This window comes from Ochotona curzoniae, unplaced genomic scaffold, assembly GCF_017591425.1.
Source record: "Ochotona curzoniae isolate NIBS_2020 unplaced genomic scaffold, NIBS_Ocur_1.0 contig_3622, whole genome shotgun sequence".
Classification (NCBI taxonomy): Eukaryota; Metazoa; Chordata; class Mammalia; order Lagomorpha; family Ochotonidae; genus Ochotona; species Ochotona curzoniae.
In genome coordinates this window covers 19768662-19789827 of record NW_024465926.1, presented here as the reverse complement: position 1 = coordinate 19789827, position 21166 = coordinate 19768662, and the positions used below count along the sequence as shown (strand labels likewise).

General features: G+C 51.8%; 1 protein-coding gene across 1 annotated transcript; it reads right to left on the bottom strand.

Annotated features, from left to right (window-relative positions):
* SLC38A7 (solute carrier family 38 member 7) lies at nt 1-14538 on the bottom strand. Its single transcript, XM_040982606.1, has 11 exons — nt 14436-14538; nt 10023-10358; nt 8314-8512; nt 7942-8086; nt 7055-7153; nt 6444-6501; nt 5766-5880; nt 4190-4337; nt 3546-3745; nt 2957-3011; nt 1-218 (listed from the first exon to the last, which is right to left on the bottom strand). Exons 2-11 carry the CDS (start codon nt 10290-10292, stop codon nt 116-118), a joined length of 1392 nt encoding a protein of 463 aa, XP_040838540.1. The 5' UTR covers nt 10293-10358; nt 14436-14538; the 3' UTR covers nt 1-115.
* Nucleotides 14539-21166: the final 6628 nt, after the last annotated feature.

The following is a 21166-nucleotide window of genomic DNA, read 5'->3' as shown; positions in this document are numbered from 1 at the left end:
ACAGATGTCAGTCCAGCCCGATGGCAGGATGTCATCCTTGGGGTAGTCCCATGGTTCTTGGAGACAGCTTCCTGGGTCCAGCAGCAGAGGCCCCGGGTCTCCTGGGAGGCAGCGATCATGCCAAGAGATCCACAAAGATGGCGTTGGCTGTGGTCTGGCCGAAGATGAAGGCTCCCATGGTGACCAAGAGGACTCCATAACTGACCAGCGCCCACCAGCTGTAGGGCAGAGGGTGACAGAGGTCTGAGCAATCATCCCATCACCTGGCTACACCAATGGAGTTAATAGTTGGTTCCTGCAGTCACACCACTTCTCCTGCTCAGTTCCCAAGGACAGCCCAAACACACCAGGTAGTCAGGAGTGTTATCCCTGGCTTCCAGGTAAGGAGGTCAAGACGGACTGGGCACAGCACAACAGGGGCAGGTCCTGGGTTAGAATGCAGGCCTCCCAATGGGAAAAGATGTTCAGGAAAAAGCACATCAATTGGTTAATGTTTCCATAGTAACAATAATAAAAGGCACAAAAAGCAGGGGTGGGGGGCCAGGGCTACGGTGTAGCGGAGTAAGTTGGTGCTTGCAATGCCAGACTCTCAAACTTAGGTGCTGGCTTGAGACCCCCCCACCCAGCTCTCTGCTAACGTAGCCTGGGAAAGCAGAGGAAGACAGCCTCAGCGTTGGGCCCCTGCACCCACGGAGGAGATGCCACAGAAGCACCTGGCTTCTGGTTTTGGCCTGGTTTAGCCCCAACCACAGTGGCTATTTGGGGAATAAAGCAGGGATGGTATCTTTCCTTCTCTGTAACTGTCTTTGAAATTAGTAAAATAGGTAGTTTAAAAAAAAGGTTCTACTCAAACCCTGGAACAGATATATAAAAATGTCCACAGGCTGTGGTACAGTGGGATAAGCCGCAGACCAGCACGCTGCATCCTGTATCATCCTGCCTGTTTTGAGTCTCAGACATTTTGCTTCAGGTCTAGCTTCCTGCTAATGAGCCAGGAAGGCAGCAGCTAACAGCTCAAGTGCTTGGGACGCTGCTTCCACGTAGCAGACCAGGCTGGAGTTTCTGGTTCCTGGCTTTAGACTGGTCCTGACCTGGCTGTTGCACATATTCTGGGATTGAACCAAGTAACCTGAGATCTGCCTCTCGCTGTACCTTTCAAATGTCAGCATTTATATAACTGAAGACCTTGCAGCCATTAAATCTTTTTTTTTTTTCCCTTAAAGTTTACTCACAAATTTATTCGAAAGCCAGAGCAACAGAGACAGGGAAAGAAAGAGATCTTCTCCCACTGGCTCACTCCCCAAACGGCCACAATAACCAGGGCTGGGCCCGGCCAATGCACCTTGATCTCCCGTGTGGGTGGCAAGTACCACATCTGATGGAAGCTGAACGGGAAGCAGTATCTGGGACTGAAGCAGCATTTTGAAATGGGACAACGGCCTTGCAAGGTGTGGCTTCGCCGGCTACACCATAGTGCGTGCCTCCCCCAGACCTTCTGCTGACGGAGTGATGACCGAGACACGGTTGAAAGGCAGGGAGCGGGGAAGCTGCTGGAAAACGTGTCTGCCATGAAACCACTGACACGCGCGTACAGCACTGTGCGCAGACACACCCAGACTCGCAGGGAAGCGGCTGAGAAAGCTGGTATCAGAGCCGTTTCAGAATGATACAGGATGGGGGTAGAGGTGATCAGTGAAGATGAGGGACGTCACTTCTTTTCTACAGTCCATTATTTTTAAAATTGTGATGGCTATCACAGATAAAAATTTATAAAAGAAAAATACCGGTGGGCCCAGCACAGTAGCCTAGTGGCTAAAGCCTTCATCTGGCATGAGCCGAGATCCCATATCAGTGCTGGTTTGTATCCCAGCTGCTCCTCTTCCCTTTCAGCTCCCTGTCTGTGGCCTGGGAAAGCAGAAGAGGACAACCCAAAGCCTTGGGACCCTGCACCCATCTGGGAGACCCGCAAGAATTTCCTGATTCTTAGCTTCAGATTGGCTCAGCTCCAGCTGTTGTGACCACTTTGGGAGTGAATTAGCAGATGGAAGATCTTTCTGTCTCTCCTTCTCTCTGTAAATCTGATTTTACAATAAAAGTAAATAAATATTTTTTAAAAAATACTGGGAATGGCAGTATGGCATAGCAAGCTAAGCTTCTGTCTGAAGCACTGGCATCCCATGAGTGCTAGTTTAAGTCGTAGATGCTCCATTTCCCATCCAGCTCCTTGCTAACATGCCTGGGAAAGGAGAGGAAAATCGGTCCAAGTCCTCGGGTCCCTGAACATTTGTGGGAAACCCAGAAGAAATTCCAAGGCCCTGGCTTCAGATCAGCTCAGTTCCAGCCGCTTTGGTCATTTGGGTGGTGAAACAGTGGAAGATCTCTCTGTCTCTCTCTCGCTCTCTTTCAAATAAATAAATCTTTTTTTAAAAAGATTTATTTTATTTTTATTACAACGTCAGATATACAGAGAGCTGGAGAGATAGAGAGGAAGATCTTCCATCGGATGATTCACTCCCCAAGTGAGCGTGACGGCTGGTGCTGTGCCGATCCAAAGCCAGGAGCCTAGAACTTCCTCCAGGTCTCCCACACGGGTGCACTGTCCCAAGGCTTTGGGCTGTCCTCGACTGCTTTCCCAGGCCACAAGCAGGGAGCTGGATGGGAAGTGGAGCTGCCAGGGTTAGAACCAGCGCCCATATGGGATCCTAGTGCATGCATGGTGAGGACTTTTGCCACTAGGCTACGATGCTGGGCCCTCAAAGATTTAATTAAAATTTTTTAAAAATTAAAAAATGAGGATACTGTGCTGGGCCCAAGACCTAATTTCATAAAGCATATCTTAAAACTCCCAAGTCTCTTAATGCAGCCCATTTTAAGACTTCCCAGCACCCACTTCCTTCCCCCTGCCAGTGCCACCTACTGTCTCCCTGAGAGGACCCCAGGCTGGGTTCTGCTTTACCTGGCTGGTTTGACTTCTTCCATCTCTGACAGCTTGGCTTGGATGAGGCAGAGCCCTGGGAAGGAAGAGGGGACCCTGAGAGTCTGCGGGGCAGGGACATTCCCTCTCTCCTCCTGCCCCATCCCCCTTGGGGGAGGCAGCTGCTGGCCTGGCATCCGTCTTGCCAGGGGTGCTTGGCAGACCCGCAGGGCCCCACATGATGGCTCCGTGCAGCCCACACCTCAGCTGCCTTTCAGTGTCTTTCTGAGCCCATGGGGCTCCCGCTGATCCAGGCAAAGTATCAAGGGCTTATGGGAGTAACCTCTCGGTTGGTGATAAGCTAGGGCACAGGTGGGAGTTGTGGCTGGTGGGCAGGAGAGCTCCTTGGGCTCTGGCAGCAGACGGGGTGCGGGATGCAGGCTGCTGAATGGTGGCCTCAGGGTGTCGTCACAGACCCCTCCCCCCCACAGGGTGCCACAGAGAGAGCTGGCGGGATGCTGAGGGCCAAGGAGCAATGGCTGCCAGGAAGAGCAGGGCCGGCTCCTGACTCAGGTCTGGGTCTGAGGGGATGCAAGCTCAGGGCCGTCCCCCGGCGTGGGGGGATCCGAACCTGGGAAGATGAAGATGAAGCAGGCGGCCAGGCCTCCGACCACGGAGATGACCTTGCCGATGTCCGGGATGAAGAGCGCCAGCAGCAGCGTGAGCAGGAACCAGAGCAGCGTCTGTAGCACCCGCCGCCGCCGTTCCCGCCCCACGTCCTCCTCCACTGGCGTCCCCTGGTAGCGCAGCCACAGGCCTTCCACCACCGCCCTGTCCACAGAAAGCGGCTCAGGGGCGCCCCTGGTAACGCCCCTCCAAACCCCCCTCCGCCAGGTGCTGGCTTCCAGCAGCCAGAGCCCTCCCTGGGTAGCCCGTGGGTAAAGCCTCCATATGCTGCCTTGGGGAATGGGCTGCGGTGGCCAAGGGTAATGGATGAGACGCTGGCTGGGAGGGGCTTGGTGCTTTGCGGGCCTGGTCGGAAAGCACCAGTTATTTCCCTTAGAAGGCAGTCATGGCCTGGGGTTCCCCTGAGGATGTCTGCATGAAAGCTCAGGCAAGGCTAGGGCCTAGGGATCCTGAGGACTCGGGGCTGCGGTGGCCAGCACAGCGGTCAGTCTTCCTTCTGTGGCATTGGGCCAATGCACACAGGGTGTAAGGACCACACAGCATGCACTCACAGGGCCCCAGCAGCACAAGGGAGGGGTGATGGCTCACCGCCCACAAAAGTGCAGGATGGGGTAGGAGGTGAGCACGCTCAGGATGATGAAGGCTCGGGCCACGGCCACCGCCATGTCCTCCGACGGGTAGGACAGGAGCACGTCCGGGTCCACGGCAGCCCCGAAGGTCAGGAAGCCGCAGATGCCTGTGGCCGGGAGAGAGGTGTGAGTCGGGGCAGCCGGGGAAGGTGGAAGGGGTCTGGTCTCCGCAAGGTCTGCAGAGAAGGCCTTCTCTTTCCGGCCTCATGCATCTCTCTGCCGACCCTGAACACGCCCACTGTGCTCCCATCTTGGAGCCTCTGGGTGACCCATCATCTGCCCAGCTCCTTGCATTACCATCCAGTCATTTTTAGGGTCTCAGCTTGGAGAACTCGGCCCTGCCCAGCCCAGCCCCCATCACCCCTGCTAGGACCTTCACTCACATCCCCTCGCTCCATTTTCTCCCTGCCTGTCTGCCTGCTCCACCTAATGAGCCCTGGGGGAAGAGGGACGCTCTTTGCAGCCCTTGTTCCCGGCTATGGGTGCAGGTGGCCCCTGCGGCTCCACCACAGCAGGAACAACACACAATTCTTCCTGGCCCTCACCTCTCAGCACTTTTTTCAGTGGTCAAGCCTGTCTCCCACACACCCCAGGTCAAGATGCTGCTTCTTGGCTCCCACCAACATCTGCTCCAAGCCATGAACCTGGCTTCCCTGCCCACTACCTGTAAACACAGCACTCCAGCCACACAGACCCCCGTGTGTGTGGCACTGTGCGGTTCCTCCATCTGCAACATGCCTCTCCCGGGGCTGGTGTGATGGCTCAACTGGCTAGTCCTCTACCTGCAAGTGCTGACATCCCATATTGGCACCAGTTTGTGTCCTGACTGTTCTACTTCCCATCCAGCTCCCTGCTTAGAGGAAGCAGGGAGGACAACCCAAAGCCTTGGGACCCTACTTGCATTTGGGAGACCAGGAAGAAGCTCTTGGCCCCTTGCTTTGGATCGGTTCAGCTCTAGCCATCGCAGACATTTAGGGAGTGAACCAGTGGATGGGAACTCTTTTGTCTTTTGTCTCTCCTCCTCTCTATAAATCTGCCTTTCCAGTGAAAATAAATCTTGTTTTTTTTTTTTTTTTTTTTTTTTTTTTAAAGAAAACACTGCTCCTAACTTCTCATGTTCTAGCTCCTGCTCATCATTTGGGGCTTCTTCAAATGCAGCCTCCTCAGAGAGGGGCTTTCAATCACCCCCCAATCTGGCCCTGCCCCCATTCCATGTGCATCTTCTGGGCTTCATGGTCACCATGGCACCAGCCACTGTCGCAAGTGCCCCACCGACTCTGGCCACAGGGCATCAATGCCACCAGTGCAGGACCAGGTCTTACTGTCTCCTGTGGCATTCCCCATGCTGAGAACAGCTCCCTACACTTAGTAGCAATGGAAACTGGGAAGTGAATGGGTAGCCACACACTTCCCAAGGCAAGTTCCAGCCAGGGCCCACAGAAGAGTTTTGTCATGCTGGAAGCACAGGGCTGTCTCCCCAGACAGTTGTGGCTAGAGGACCCCGGAACTCAACGTGGGAGGGTGGGAGCACTCACCTGTGCCCATGTAGACAGCGAGGGCAATGACCATGGCGGCTGTCACCACCCAGCCCCAGGTTTTCACCTTGGGCCTCCGCATGCTGTTGAAGACGGGCACACTGCTCACGTGGCACTGTTCGTGTGAAGCACATGGTCATGGGGGAGAGGGACCTCACCCCCAGTTTCTAAAGGGAGGTACCCTGAGGACAGAGATGACAGGGACTGGGGTGGGTGTGGTGGTGCAACATGGTAAGTTGCCATTTGGGATGCCAGAAAACCACATGGGAGGACCAGTTTGAGCTCGGCTCCTCCACCTCCTATAATGCTTCCTGATAATGTGCTTGGAAAGGCATGAGATGGTGGCCCAAGTACTTGGCTTCCTGCTATCCACATGAAAGACCCTGATGGGAGTTCCTAGGTCTGCTCTGTCCTGGCCCAGGCCCAGCTGTGGGCACTTGGGAAGTGAACAGGTGAGTGGAAGAAGAGCTCTCTGCCTCTCCCTGTACCTTTACCCCTCCGAGTAAGCAAATCTTAAATAAAACAAATGAACAAATAAAAAGACCTTAAGGATAAAGGGTCTTGTCTTAGGATCCCTGCTCCATCTTTCCTCCCAGGATCCCCTCTATTCCATGTAATGGGATTTCATCCCATGGCAGGGGTAAGCTAAGGGTACAGTGGGGACCTTGCAAGTAGCACCTGAAATCCAAAGCAGATGGTAGGCATGGCATTGAATACAGCCATCCAGGAAGCCGGCCTGTGGAAAAACACATGAGGTGCTGCTACTTAAGAAGAACTTGGGACCACCCACAGGCCCCAGGCCTGACTCTTCATCCATCCCACCACTGCCTCCAGCCACCTGCAGTTCTCCACATGTAACCTGCCTTCATCTGGGAAGGGGTCTCACAGGAGACCCAATGAGTCAGCACCCTAAGGTTCTACAAGGTCCTTGGGGAATTAACAGTGCAGAATTCTTGGCTTCTGAACTGATGTCTGTTTCTGGTTTGTCCCAGATTTTTTCCCCCCCTCTTTAGATGATAGACCCAAGTCGCCCTCCTATGAAAATCACAGATAAGCCCAAGTTGGGAAGAGGTACGTTTACCCCTTGGCAGTCCCACACTGGTTCATCTGTTGACTGTTAGTGGCACGGTATCCCACCATTTGGTTCTCCAGCCTTCTTCCTACTGTGGCCACAGACAGCCCTAATGAGTGACTTTATAGGCCTCAGGAAGGGCACCTGTGTGGCCTCCGAAAGCTTGGCCCCAGCTGGTGGCCTCTAGCCCAGATGTCTCCTGGGAGGCCACACCTACCTGGTTAGGATGTCCCTAGGAGTCATCTCTTTATCTGGCCAGATGTATTTGATGATAATGATGGCGGTGACATACCAGGTGCCCACGACGCTCAGAAAGCTGAGGGAGGGAGAGACCGAGTTGTTTCTTCTCTGCTTTTCCCCTCAGGGCTGCCCACCTGCAACTCTGGTGACCACAGGTGCACACTGAACACCAGGGCAATTGTGCCTAAAGACACTTGGAAAATATCTGAGAACTGATCGAGCGGGGAGGGAGCTGGCCAGGGAATGGGGACTTGCTGGGCATTTCTGGAGAGCTGGGATCCAGAGCACATCTGGGATTTCAGAGGAGCCCAAACTTGGCAAGGGCTGTCCTCGGAACCCGGCCTCGGAGAATCCGGTGACAATGTAAGTTAAGCACTTGGAGGATAGATACTGCGATGCTGAGACTTCTAGGGACCTTGGAGACAGCCAAGGGGGACTCCTTTACAGACTGGAATCCCTCAGCTCTACAGACATGGAGCCAGGAAGCTGGGCTCTCTCCTTCACACCACACTGTGTCAAAGATGCTGGCAGGCTGGCGGTCTCCAAATCTCACAGACCCCATCCACCCCAGATCCAAAGTCAAGGCCAGCAGAATCCACATCCCATTCCAGCTCTCCCTCACCCCTTCTCTGACATGGCATATTTAGAACTGACTGACTCATGAATGCAAGAGGATATTGTCCCCCTTGTCATGGACAGAGAAAGAAGGTCTTAAGCCTGGGACTCTGCAACCCTGGTCCAGTCTGCTTTGCCTAGGAAGGTGAGGTAGTGTGGAGGATGGGGTTGGCTCTCAGCAGCCCTTGGGCCTCAAGCTGTCTATGATCAGAATTTCTGTCTGGCACAGGCTGGGTGGGGCCTCCTTACCTGGCATATTTCTGGAAGCCAATCTCACGGGGGATGGAGAGGGGTAGGATGAAGAGGAAGGCTGTGAGGCTGATGGTGAACTTGCGGTCCATGTACCAGGGGCCGTCAGCAGCTGCATCTGGCTTCTTTGCCATCACAGCTATTACTGCACAGGGAGGGAGGAGGAAATGTCACGCCAGGCCACAATAGTGCATGGCCCTTGTGCTGAGGGGAACCCTGGCAGCACCCTCTCCCGTCTCTTGGGCCCAGCAACCTGTGAGAAGGACTCTTGGGTGGTCCCAAGAAAGCCTGGGTACCGTTTCCCTCCCCTTCTCTCGGGATCCCCAGGACTGAAGGGGGAGAGATGAAACGGGAACCTAGAGGGAACCTTACTCTTGTCTTGCTGGTCTCCGATGATGATGAGGAAAGCGATGCAAGTGCCAAAGGTGTATACAGCAATGGCTACCTCGCACAGCACGCCTGTCAGCTTGCCACACACAGCCCACACCACCTCCTGGTATGTCCTCTCATTGCTGGCCTGGGAGCAGTAAGCCAGGATGACAAGGCCACTGATGATGAAGACCAGCATGCCCTGTGGGCGGGGGCAGAACAAGGTGCTATGGGAAAGGCCTGGATGCCAAGGGCCACTTGGGTTCATCACACAGCTACCCAGCCAGTGCCCAAAGCAGGCTGGAGAAAGGGGTCTCATCTCACGGGGCAGGTTTTTCTTGTAATTATTTTGACAGTCTTTACATAGTTGATCAGGGCACAAAGGGTCAAGGGCTACAGGAAAGTGGGTAAGATCACTGCCTCTAAGTTATTATTATTATTTTCTTCTGTATCTAGGGCAAGGGGAGAGAAAAAAAGGGAGAAGCCCCACCCATCCCAGGTCCCTGATGCTCTGAGGGTCCACTCAAGTGGGCAATTTTATAAGACTGCTAGAGGGTGCAGAGTGGAAATTTTCTTTAAGATTCAAAAGTTTTATAAAAATAACTTTTTTAAAAGATTTATTTACTTTATTGGAAAGGCAGATGTACAGAGAGGAGGAGAGACAGAGAGGAAGATCTTCCGTCCGTTGATTCACTCCCCAAGTGGATGCAATGGCCGGTGTTGTGCAGATCTGGAGCCAGGAGCCAGGAGCTTCCTCCAGGTCTCCCACACAGGTGCAGGATCCCAAGGCTCTGGGCCATCCTCGACTGCTTTCCCAGGCTACAAGCAGGGAGCTGGATGGAAAGTGGCACTGCTGGGATTAGAACCTGCACCCATAAGGGATCCCGGCGCATTCAAGGTGAGGACCTTAACTATTACGCTATCGCGTTGAGCCCTATAAAAATAACTTAAGGGCCTGGCACAGTATCCCAGTTGCTAAAGTCCTTGCCTTGCATGCCAGGGTTCCATATGGGCGCCTGTTTTAATTCTGGTGGACTCGCTTCCCATCCAGCTCCCTGCTTGTGGCCTGGGAAAGCAGTCAAGGACAGCCCAAAGCCTTGCGACCCTGCACGTGCATGGGAGACCCAAAGGAGGCTCCTGGCTTCTGATTGGATCAGCTTGGACCATTGCAGTCACTTGGGGAGTGAATCATTGGATGAGAGATTTTCCTCTCTGTCTCTCCAGCTCTCTGTGTATCTGACTTTTCAATAAAAATAAATAAATCTTTAAAAAAAGAAACTTAAAAAAAAAAAAACTGAAGTGGTAGAACAGTGCAAAAGATCTCCAAGTATCTCAAGTTCAAAGGCGACTCATATATGGCCTATCTTGCTCCATCTTATTCCCTTTCCTACTCTGGATTATTTTTCAGGCAAACAGAAGTGATCAAATAATTTCATCAGTAAATACTTCACTATGTAGTTCCAAATGATGAGGGTGATCTTTTCCAACATAATCACAAAGTCATTTTAACTCTTAAAAAAAACACAAGTGACAATCAAATCCCTCTCTGAAGTTTCATGGGGGCCTAGAGGAAGGAAAAGCTGGAATAGATGGATAATGTCTGATGTGTGTGCAGGATGGAAGACCCTGATTGAACGCTTCCCTGGAAAGGCATAAAGCCCACCTGCCCCTGCCCCACCATGTACTTCTGCCTTCCAGGCTGGCACACTCACCATCTGCAGGGTGACGCCTGCTGCCACGCCCCCGGCTGTGCTGAAGGCTGCTGGGAAATTGAGCAGTCCTGCGCCCAGGCAGGCGTTGACAACAATGAAGATGGCTCCCAGCGTGGAGGTGGTGCCTGAGCCCGGGCCCCCGGGAGAGGCATCCCCCTCATTCTTGGGTGCTGTGTCCACAGAAGGGCTCTGCAGCAGTCGGGCTCGCTCCCCAGCATCAGCACTCAGGGCCCACTCGCCATAGTCACTATTGATGCTGACCTGGGCCATGGCCCCAGGAGTTGGCTTCTTGCAGGCGATGAGGGCTCTGCCTCACGACCACATCCCCTGGGCAGCCTGTTTGGGACAAAGAGTGGCACTGCTGTTATCCTAGGTTGGGGAAGCTGCAGCACAGGGTTAGGATCCATACAGGCAAGCAGTTCTGAGTAGAATGGGCCATGGAGTGCCATAGTAATGGGCGGCAGAGGCAGAAACATGCAAACCGCAAACCCTGCCTGCTGCAGCCTCCTGGACAAGCAGGGTAAATAAGATGTTGAACATGAATGGGAGCACTAACGTCCGAGCTGCACAGAGCTCACGTGTTGGGCAGGTGTGCCATGGGCGTGCCTTAGCTCACTCAATGGGCCTCGTGATCCAAAGGGCCAGAGGTCAACATCACAGACCCAGGGCCCCAGACAAGTAAGTCGCTGTGCAGGATCTGGATCCAGATCGCTCTGGCTTCCCAGCCTGTTTCCACACCACAGGCTCTGAAGAGGAGTCCTCGCCAACAACAGTGGGGGCCTCCCTGCAGCCCAGAGTGTTAACCTTATGTGGTACTCAAGTGCGTCAAAACTCAGGCCAACTCTCACCCTTGTCCTGTGACACAAGTGTCGCATCCCAGTGACAGCTGTGTCCTCAGGCAGATAGTGAGTGATGCTGGCTATGGAATGCTACCAGCCCCTGCTGCCCAGTCACCTCTAACATCCAACTTGCTGGGCTCCTCTTGGAGCCCTCAGGTCCCTGTTACTGCCCAGGCTGGCTTCCTCTCAGCCTTGTCTCAGGGACTAGGAGACTTGCTCTATGATGCAACACCACAACATGTGATGCTTATTGTTACCACTGGCTAGCAAGCTTTATGTTATCAGCATGACCCTAAAAGGTCCACATGACTGTCCCCATTGAGCAGACTCAATTGTACAATCACTGAGCACTCAACCTTGGATCCTACGGCAGTCAGTGCTGGGGCTAGTATTCAAACCCAAGCCAGACTCAACAGGGATTTCTTTTTCTTTTTATTATTATTATTTTATTTTGATGATCTTAGTTTTAGGGCACAAAGGATCAAGGGTTCCAGGAAAGTGGGTAAAGACCATTGTTTCCATAGGAATCTCTTTCTTTCTTCCCTTCCTTCCTTTCTTTCTTTTAAAGATTTATTTATTTTTATTACAAAGTCAGATTTATAGAGAATGGAAGACAGAGAGAAATATCTTCCATCTGCTGGTTCACTCCACAAGTGGTCACAATGACCAGGAGCCAGGAGCTTCCTCTGTATCTCCCATGTAGGTGCAGGGTCTCAAGGCTTTGGGCCATCCTCAACTGCCCTCCTAGGCCACAAGCAGGGAGCTGGATGGGAAGTGGGGCAGCCAGGACATGAAATGGCACATATATGGGATCCTGGTGCATGCAAGGTGAGGACTTCATTCGGTAGGCAACCATGTCGGGCCATTCAATAAGAATTTTTTTTCCAATGAGAATTTCTTAAAAAGGCTTGTTTATTTATTTGAAAGAGTGATAGAGGGAGGAGAGAGAGAGAGAGAGAAAGATCTTCCATCCACTGGTTCACACTCCCAGATGGCTGTAATGCCATTAGCAGGGAGCTGGATCACAAGTGCAGACACTGGGACCTGAATTAGTGCCCCTATGGCATGCTGGTGTTGAAGGCAGTGGCTTTGGCTTTACCTGATATGCCATAACACCAGTCCCCCGACCCAGGCCTAAATGACCCAATATACCCATCTGTGTTTGTCCAAGCCCTGGGCCCAAGAAGCTGAACAGGGACAATGGGCTTGTCATCTGATCCAGTCCCTCTACTCTGGGTAAATAAGTGAACTGTGGTTTTGTTTTGAGCCTGTCCTCCAGGAAACCTGGGAGGAGGGAATGTCCCGGTATCTGGAGGAGCCCAGCCCTGAAGTGTGGCTTCCAGGGTTCTCTATGCTCACCTCACAGCCTGAGATCGCCAAGACAAACAGTGGTCTCAAAGGACCAAGTCCACACTCCCAGGCCAACAGCGGCTTTGAATGTGCAGGGGCTGTGATCCAGGCCTCCAACCCAGAATGTGGACTGCTCTACTTCAAGCCTGTGGGGCCTTGAACAAGTCACATCACTTCTCACAGGTTGCCTTGGCACTGGTGCTGTGCTATAGCAAGCTCAGTCTCCATCTGTAGTGCCAACAGCCCATATGATTGATTTGAATGTCAGTTCAAGCCCTCGCCGCTCCACTTCTGATTCAGCTCTGATTCTGATTCTGCCTCTGGCTTGGGAAGGCAGTGGAGGACAAGCCCCCTGAACTAGATCTTTGCTCCTGGCTTTGGACTGGCACAGCTCCAGTCACTGGGGCCATTAGCAAAGTGAACCAGAGGATGGAAGACCTTGTTCTCTCTGTCTCTTCCTTTGTAACTCTACCTTTCAAATAAATAAATTAATTAACAATAAAAGTTCCTATGAGGAGTATGTTAACATTAGACAGGGTAACACTTGATGAAGGATCACTCCTCCTACTATATTTGTAAGTGCCTCTTCACATAAAGCTGACCCCCACGAAGCAGGCAGCAGAGAACCGGTTAAAACTGAGGTCTAGGGCCTGGTGTGGTGGCCTAGTGGCTTAAGTTCTCTCCTTGAACGCTCTGGGGTCCCTTATGGGCGCCAGTTCTAATCCCGGCAGCTCCACTTCCCATCCAGCTCCCTACTTGTGGCCTGGGAAAACAGTTGAGGATGGCCCAAAGCCTTGGGACCCTGCACCCGTGTTGGAGACCCGGAAGAAGTTCCTAGCTCCTGGCTTCGGATCAGCTCAGCTCTGGCTGTTGCTTTTTGGGGAGTGAACCATTTTTTTCTTTGTTTTTAAAAAAGATTAGTTTATTTTTATTTGAAAGTCAGATATACAGAAAGGAGGAGAGACAGAGAATAAGATCTTCTGGGCCTGGATGGATGATCTTTCTCTTTTTTTTTTATAATCTTACATAGTTGATTAGGGTACAAAGGGTCAAGGGCTATAGGAAAGTGGGTAATACCATTGTTTCCATACTAATATAATTTTTTCCCTCTGTATCTGGGCTCAGGGGAGAAACAAAGGGAAAAGCCCCACCCAGCCTCCCACCCATCCCAGGTCCCCGATGTGAGGCATGCTCCAAGGGTCCTGCTCAAGCAGTTTTGACAGTTCAACAGTTCTGATTTGCTGCCAGTCTCGCCGTTCCACTCCCAATGAAACCTATTCAGAATTCACTGGCTGACATAGTCTCTTCATGGTTGGGGTTCTGAGATCAGCAGTTCAGTTGGAGGGATCTCCAAAGAAACTTCACCAGGTTTGGGATCATCTCAGGTCTTTCTCTTTGTATTTTTTTGTAAATCTGACTTTGCTACAAAAAAATGAATACATCTTTTAAAAAATTCTTAAAAACTTAAAAAAGAAAGAAACAAAGGGAGCAGAGACTGCTCTGGGTCACCACGCCCAGGCTGTTGCTGTGTGCCAGTCTCCTGGGTCCTGAGCCCCACTCCCAGGGTGCTCAGACTACATCAGCATGTTGTTCTCTAGCGGCCCCTCCCTGCTTTTATCCTGCAGCCAACCAGAGCCAGCGTGGTAACTGAGCCACCACTGAGTACTACAGAGCCAGCCCCTTCCCCGCCCTGCTCTCAGCCCTCGCCTCCCGGATGCTTTCTGTGGTTCCTGCTGCTGGGAACTGCACATGCATGGAGCAGAACGTGGACCCGCTGAGTGCTCGCAGACACCTGCCAGCAGGCACGGGACCAAGTGATCCGGCCCCAGAGGAGACTTCCCTCTTCTGCCTCCAAATCCAAACATGTCACGCCAACGCCACAGGACTTCTTCCTTTTACGCAACCTGCCACTCGGGTTCTGCACAGCTCAGCAGAAAATCAAAGCCACGAGCAGTCAAGGCAGAGTCCTGGGATGGCCAGGCTTCCAGTGCAGCTCCGGCTCTGCCTTGCTCACCGCCTCCCCTAACACACGTTTCCAGAGCCAGCTGACCAAAGAGACCTAGAATAGCATCCTTCCCTCCGGCACCTCTGTCCCAGCGCCGTGCCATCTCCGTCACGCAGCAGCCAAGGCTGCGGTCCTTCTGCAGCTCATGCGCGGGCATGGTCCCAGATCCCCAGCTCCCACTCCCCTCCCCCACTACTTGCCACATGCCTCCTGGCTCACCTGCTGCACCACAGCGGAGGGGGTGGCTTCTTCTGAGAACTCCCAGGTCTGATTCTCCCCACGTCTCGCTCCAGTCCCAGCTGCTTCTTTCTCTAAACTGCAAATCTGCTGTCAGAGGAGAGAAAAGTTTGGGTTGCCTCCCTGTTGGCTTTGGCAGAGTGGAGGGGGCCGGGAAGACTGGCTCCTCACTGAACGGGGCGCCAGGACAGATAGCGCGGAGGGGAAGGAGCAGTGGTCGTGCCAGCACTGGAAACCCGATGCTCAGGGCTCAGGGCAGGAATGTAATCACGGCTGTAGGCCCGGCGAATCCCAAGAAGAACGGCTTCCCCGTCCAACCAGGGGCTCCGAAATATGAAGGGTGAGCTGTATTGGGAGGTGCGCCACGGTGCACACGGAGCAGGGCAGAAGGGGCCAATCCCCAGATCTGCTGATAGGTGGGCTACCAAGGGGCATAAAATAGGGAGGAGCCCTGGGACTCGATCCCGGCCTAGGACTAGGTGGAGACAGCAGACCAACACGCGGAGCCTGCACGGCAAAGGCAGGTGTGGGGCGAGGACTGACCCGCAGCTCTACACGGAACCGGGCGGACTCCGCTGCGGAGGGTGCTCCACGGATCACAGGATTTAAGGATCCCACCACCTTCACCTTCTATCACCTACCTAAAGCGCTTCATTCCCGAGCCGGCTACGGAGACACGTGAGCATGGATCACATGACTCCCTGCTTGGGCGGCCGCGGGTCACCCTGGGAGTTGTAGTTTTCCGCAGGTGAAATTTTGGCCATCAGCTCCCTGATTTCCTCTACCCTACAGCATGCCTCCGGGCCAGCCCGTGTGTTTTATTGTTATGGCTGACATCTTTGGCAAGGGCACATACTGCTTCTTCCTCCTAGAGATTCTTGCGAGTCCCAAGCTTCATAAATTTGCCATAAATCATAAAAAGAGATCCTGTATCAGCCCCAAGACACTGGCATGGACAGAACCCACTTCATTGAAGTTACTGGGATTTCCCGATTTTGCCTGTGCCCATTTTTTTTTTAAAGATTTATTTTATTTTTATTAGAAAGGCGGATATACAGAGAGGAGAGACAGAGAGGAAGATCTTCCGTCCGATGATTCACTCCCCAAGTGAGCACAACGGTGGATGCTATGCCGATCCGAAGCCAGGAGCCTCTTCCGGGTCTTCCACGCGGGTGCAGGTTCCCAAAGCTTTGGGCCGTCCTCGACTGCTTTCCCGGGCCACAGGCAGGGAGCTGGAAGGGAAGCGGGGCTGCCGGGATAGAACTGGCGCCCATATGGGATCCCCGGAGTGCAAGGCGAGGACCTTAACCACTGCGCCACCGTGCCGGGCCCATGTACCCATTTTTTTTGTGGGTATTTAGTTCTACATAATTGTATATCCACACACTCAGGCTATTGAACATCTTCAACTCTACAGGATTCTTCTTCTTTTTTGAAAAGCAGAGGGGCTGGCACAGCAGCTTAGTAGGCTAATCCTCAACCTTGCAAGCACTGGCATCCTGTATGGGTGCTGGTTCATGTCCTGGCTGCTCCACTTCCGACCTGGCTCCCTTCTGATGGCCTGGGAAAGCAGTGGAGAATGGCCCAAAACTGCCTAACCTGCACCTGCATGGGAGACCTGGAAGAAATTCCCAGCTTTTGGATCTCCTCTGGTTTGGTCATTGCAGCAGCTGGAAGATCACTCTGTAAAATCTGCCTTTCCAATGAAAATAAATACATCTTGAAAAATGGGGTGGGGACAGCACAGTAGCCTAGTGGCTAAAGTCCTTGCCTTGCATGAGCCTGGATCCCATATGGGCGCCAGTTCGTGTTCTGGCTGCTCCACTTCCCATCCAGCTCCCTGCTTGTGGCCTAGGAAGGCAGTGGAGGAAGATCCAAAGCCTTGGGACCCTGTACCTGCGTGGGAGACCCAGAAGAAGCTGGTTCCTGGCTTCAGATAGGCTCAGCTCTGGCTGTTGCAGCCACTTGTGGAGTGAACCAGCAGATGGAAGATCTTCTTTGTCTCTCCTTCTCCTGCAAATCTGACTTTCCAATAAGAAAATAAGTAAGTCTTTCAATTTTTTTTAAAGGGAAAAGAAAAGCAGAAAATGGTTGCAACAGCGAAGCCTGTGTCAGACTGAAGTTTGTTTCATGAAAGCGGATGTCAGCTCCTCCTGGGGAATGTGGTGCCTTGCAGCCCGGCCTGTACTCTGACGCCCTATTCGCCTCTTCCAGAAACCTGCCATGGGGAGATGGCAGTGCTCCTCTAACATGCTCGCTGTCCTTCCCCGGGTGAGATTTGCACCCTGCCCTGCCACTTTCAGGTAAATTGCTGCTAAGTTGACCTTGTAAATTGCTCTGGCCAATGGAGATCATGTGGGTGTGCCTGCCGAGTGTGGTTAGGTTTCCGTTCCCCTCCCCGCCCCCGCCTCTCTGCTACAAGAAGTCATGTTGAAAACATGCATAAGATTTCTGAAATACAGGAGGACCTTGAGCCTCCAGTCTTGGGAGTGATTTACCTTCATTCAGCCACTGGGGGTGTACCACAGAATGTTAAGGGTGTGCTTGGTTTCCAGTCCTGTTTTAGATAAATGTGAGCTTACAACGCAGCCCACAGCACAGTCTTTGTACACGGTGTGTGTATGCATGTTAAAATCCTGCTTCTCATTGCTTGGGAAGAAGTTGGAGGAACGTTGAGTGCAGACACCAGACAGCTGCCAGCCTCGATTGGTGTTGGCTCGTAAGCTGGAGTGGAGGCTGTATTTGCGGAAGTGTCATAAAGACAGATGCAGCCTTTAGCAGAGCGAAGGAGCCCCAGACTTGCAAGCAGACTGTGCATTCATGGGCAAGGCAGGCCTTAGTTTGTGCACCTGTAAGAAGGGGAGGTGTCCGCATGTTCTGCAGAGCAGGTGATGCGATGTCTGACTGAGGTTAGAGCTGCTAACCACTTCATGACGTTGCCTCCCAACCGCTTAGGAAGACTTCACAGAACTGAAATGCTTTGCTGTTGTGGTGCCCATATAGAACCCGGCGAATGCAGGGTGAGGATTTGGCCACTGGGCCACTGCACCAGACCCCCAAACAGTATCTGTAAAAAGCAAAATAAATCAAACTTTCCAAGCAGCACGTTAATGTTCTTAGAAGGAAGCTGGCTGTTGCCTGGAATGAGTGAACTGGCCTTGGTTGGTTTGCAGGATCTGTGAACTTCTTATAGACTAACACATAATTAAAGTATAAATATGAGAGGAAAAGTTTTATAAATGCCTAGATATGGGGCCAGTGCTAATCCTCTACCTTCAAGCACCAGCTTCCCATATGGGTGCCAATTTGTGTCCCAGCAGATCCACTTCCCATCCAGCTCCTGGCTGTGGCCTGGGAAAGCAGTTGAGGATGGCCCAAGACCCTGCACCTGCGTGGGAGACCCAGAAGAAGCTCCTGACTCCTGGATTTGAACTGGCTCAGCTCCAGCAGTTGCAGTCACTTGGGGAGTAAACTAGCAGATGGAAGATCTTTATCTCTCTTTCTCTCCATAAACCAATCTTTTGAATTAAAATAAATGTCTTTAAAAAGAAATACCTTTAAAATAAACAAATAAATGCATAGATATCATTGTATACATGACTACATAGGCCTGTTTCTGTAGCCTAAATTTGCTCTGTAATTTTTTGTTGTTATAGCAAGGACAGAATGCAACTAACTCCTGTCAAGAAAGGTTACTACTCCTTAAAGTCAGAGGGTTTATGAAATGGACAGTACCACCTGTATTCCCATATACAACAGGAAGAACTGATAGGATCACTTAGAGAAAAATCATCTCAGACACGAAAAATGCTTTATCTTCTCCAAAACAGAAATAAATGAACATCAGAACACTGAGATGTCCCACCTCACCTGTCAGATTGGCAGCACACAGCTAACTGGTTTCTGGAGGAGCTCAACGCAGGCCCAGCTGCTGGGAGTGGCATCTCAGATCCCAGCTCTTCAGATTCAGCCATCTGATAGCTTGCTTGAATATATATTAACCTATGTATGAGGTTATTCATTTATTTATAAAGATTTATTTATTTCTATTAGAAAGGTAGACCAGATTTATAAGGGAGAAGGAGAGATAGACAGCAAAAATCTTCCATCTGCTGGCTCACTCCCCAAATGACCACAATGGCCGGAGCAGAGCTGATCCAAAGCCAGGAGCTTCTTTAGGCCTCGCACACAGGTGCATGATTCCAAAGCTTTAGGTCATCCTCTACTGCTTTCCCAGGACATCGGCAGGGATCTGGATGGGAAGTGGAGTAGCTGGGGCACAAACCAGCACCCATATGGGATTCTGGTGCTTGCAAGGTGAGGATTTATTTGATTGAGTCATCGCACTGGGTTGACAAGGTCATTTACTATGCTACTATTTATTCTTGTTTTTTAAAGATTTATATATTTTTATTGCAAAGTCAGATTTATAGAGAGAAGGAGAGACAGAAACATCTTCCATCTGCTGGTTCACTCCACAAGTGGCTGCCATGACAAAAGCTGAGCTGATTTGAAGCCAGGGGCTAGGAGCTTCTTCGGGTCACCCATGTGGGTGTAGGGTCCCAAGGTTTTGGGCCATTCTCAACTGCTTTCCCAGGAGACAAGCAGGGAGTTAGATGGGAAATGGGGCTGCTGGGATTAGAACCAGCGCCTATATGAGATCCCAGCGTGTTCAAGGCAAGGACTTTTGCCACTAGGCCACGCCGCCGGGCTCTAGATGCTTTTTTCAGCCTGGCGAGAGGTTGGCAGTCAGTGTCAACCATTTTTTGCACCAGAATAGGGTAACTTAGAGCAGTTGTTCATACCCAAGCCAGTTGGTCAGTTTCCAGGATGCTAAGTCAGTCCGTCTCCTCCCAAAGGCGCTTTCCTGAAGACATCCGGTGCAGCAGTCCATCGGCTAAGCCTTCTCCACTGTGCCAGGAAGAGATTACTGTGTCCCTAGGGAGACGGGAGAAGCCAAGGGGAGAAGCAGCTGGGCCTGCTTTCCCCTGCAGGGGAGGATTCCTGTTCCATTGTTTAGACAGTCACTGTGCCATCCCGAACAGCTCCTTGCGTGAAGTGTAGGGGACAGAACAGGCATAAAGGCTCAAGTCACGCAGCTGCATTGCTGTTTGCTACCAGCAGCACAGGACCTTGTCAGCGCTCACAGACTGGCAAGCCATGGATTGCAAACTGCTTCTGAAAAAACTGGATGATGGGATGGGTCACAACATGGGAGAGTAAAGCCACTGCCTGTGATGACGGCATCCCATATGGAGCTGGCTAGTATTCTGGCCATTCCGCTTTTTAATTTTTATCGGAATGTCAGATTTACAGAGAATGAAAGACAGAAAGATCCTCTGCCCACCAGCTCTGTCCCCGTATGGCTGCAATGGCCTGAGCTGAGCTGATCCGAAGCCAGGACTCAGGAACTTGTTCCAGGTCTCCCACATGAGCACAGGGTCCCAAGGCCTTGGACCATCCTCTACTGCTTTCCCAGGTCATAAACAGGGAGCTGTATGAGAAGCAGCCGGGATACGAACCGGTGCCCACATGGGATTACGGCACATGCAAGGTGAGGATTTAACAATTGAGTCATTCACTAGGCTTGGCTATTCCACTTTTGAAAAAAAATTTATTTTATTTTCATTGCAAAGTCAGATATACAGAGAGGAGACAGGAAGATCTTCCATCCTTTGATTCACTCCCCAAGTGAGTGCAACAGCCTGTGCTGCACCGATCCCAAGCCAGGAGCCAGGAACCCTCCAGGTCTCCCACACGGGTACAGGGTCCTAAAGCTTTGGGCCATCCTCAATTGTTTTCCCAGGCCACAAGCAGGAGGCTGAATGGGAAGCAAGGCTGTCAGGATTAGAACTGGAGCCCAAATGGGATCCTGGCGTGTTCAAGGAGAGGACTTTGGCCTGTAGGCCTCTGTGCCAGGCCCGGCTATTCCACTTTTGTCAGCTCCCTGCGAATGCAGTGCAAGGTGGCCAAAGTGGGGTCCTGCCACCCATGCAGGAGATCCAGAAGCAACTCCTGACTTCAGTCTAACCAGGCTGGGGCCATGGCAACTTTCTGGGGAGTGAACCAGTGGATGGAAAATCTATCCCTTGCTATCTCTTTGTAACTCTGCCTTTCTTTTTTTTAAAAAAAGACTTATTTATTAAAAGATTCATTTTTATTGCAAAGTGAGATATAGAGAAGATCTTCCATCTGATGATGATTCACTCCCCAAGTGACTGCAGGGAGCTGGATGGGAAATGGGGCCAACTGGGATTAGAACCAGTGCCCTTACTGGATCCCAGTGTATGTTAGGTGAAGACTTTAGCCACAAGGCTATGGCACCAGGCCCATAACTTTGCCTTTTCAATAAAAATAAAATTAAAAAACTAAGACCTATATCCCCAGGCTTGTAGTCTCAGCTCTGAGGCTGAGTTAATCACTGAAGACTGGACTCCAGTTCGCACCTTATCTTGCTGGTGTTTAACTTTGTATTCACTTCTTTATATTGTCGTGGTTTTTAAAATTTGAGACAGAACTACAGACCCTCTGCCCATTGGTTCACTCCCCTCAAAGGCCCAGAACAGTCTCTTGCCTAGGACTGAAGCTGGGAGCTGGGAGATTAGCCCAGGTCTCCCACATGGGTGGTGGGGGCCAAGTTCCTTAAGCCATCACCACTGCCTCACAAGATACTCACAAACAGGAGGCTGGAGTCAGAAGTGGAGCTGGGCCTT

What these genes read in the sequence shown, in the direction of transcription:
- SLC38A7 (XM_040982606.1), bottom strand. Translation starts at nt 10,292, where the DNA reads ATGGCCCAGGTCAGCATCAATAGTGACTATGGCGAGTGGGCCCTGAGT. An exon ending in CGGAGACCAGCAAGACAAGA is followed by an intron (nt 8,087 to 8,313) that starts GTAAGGTTCCCT and finishes CTCCCTGTGCAG; the next exon opens with TAATAGCTGTGATGGCAAAG. An exon ending in GAAGAAGTCAAACCAGCCAG is followed by an intron (nt 219 to 2,956) that starts GTAAAGCAGAAC and finishes TCTGCCCTACAG; the next exon opens with CTGGTGGGCGCTGGTCAGTT.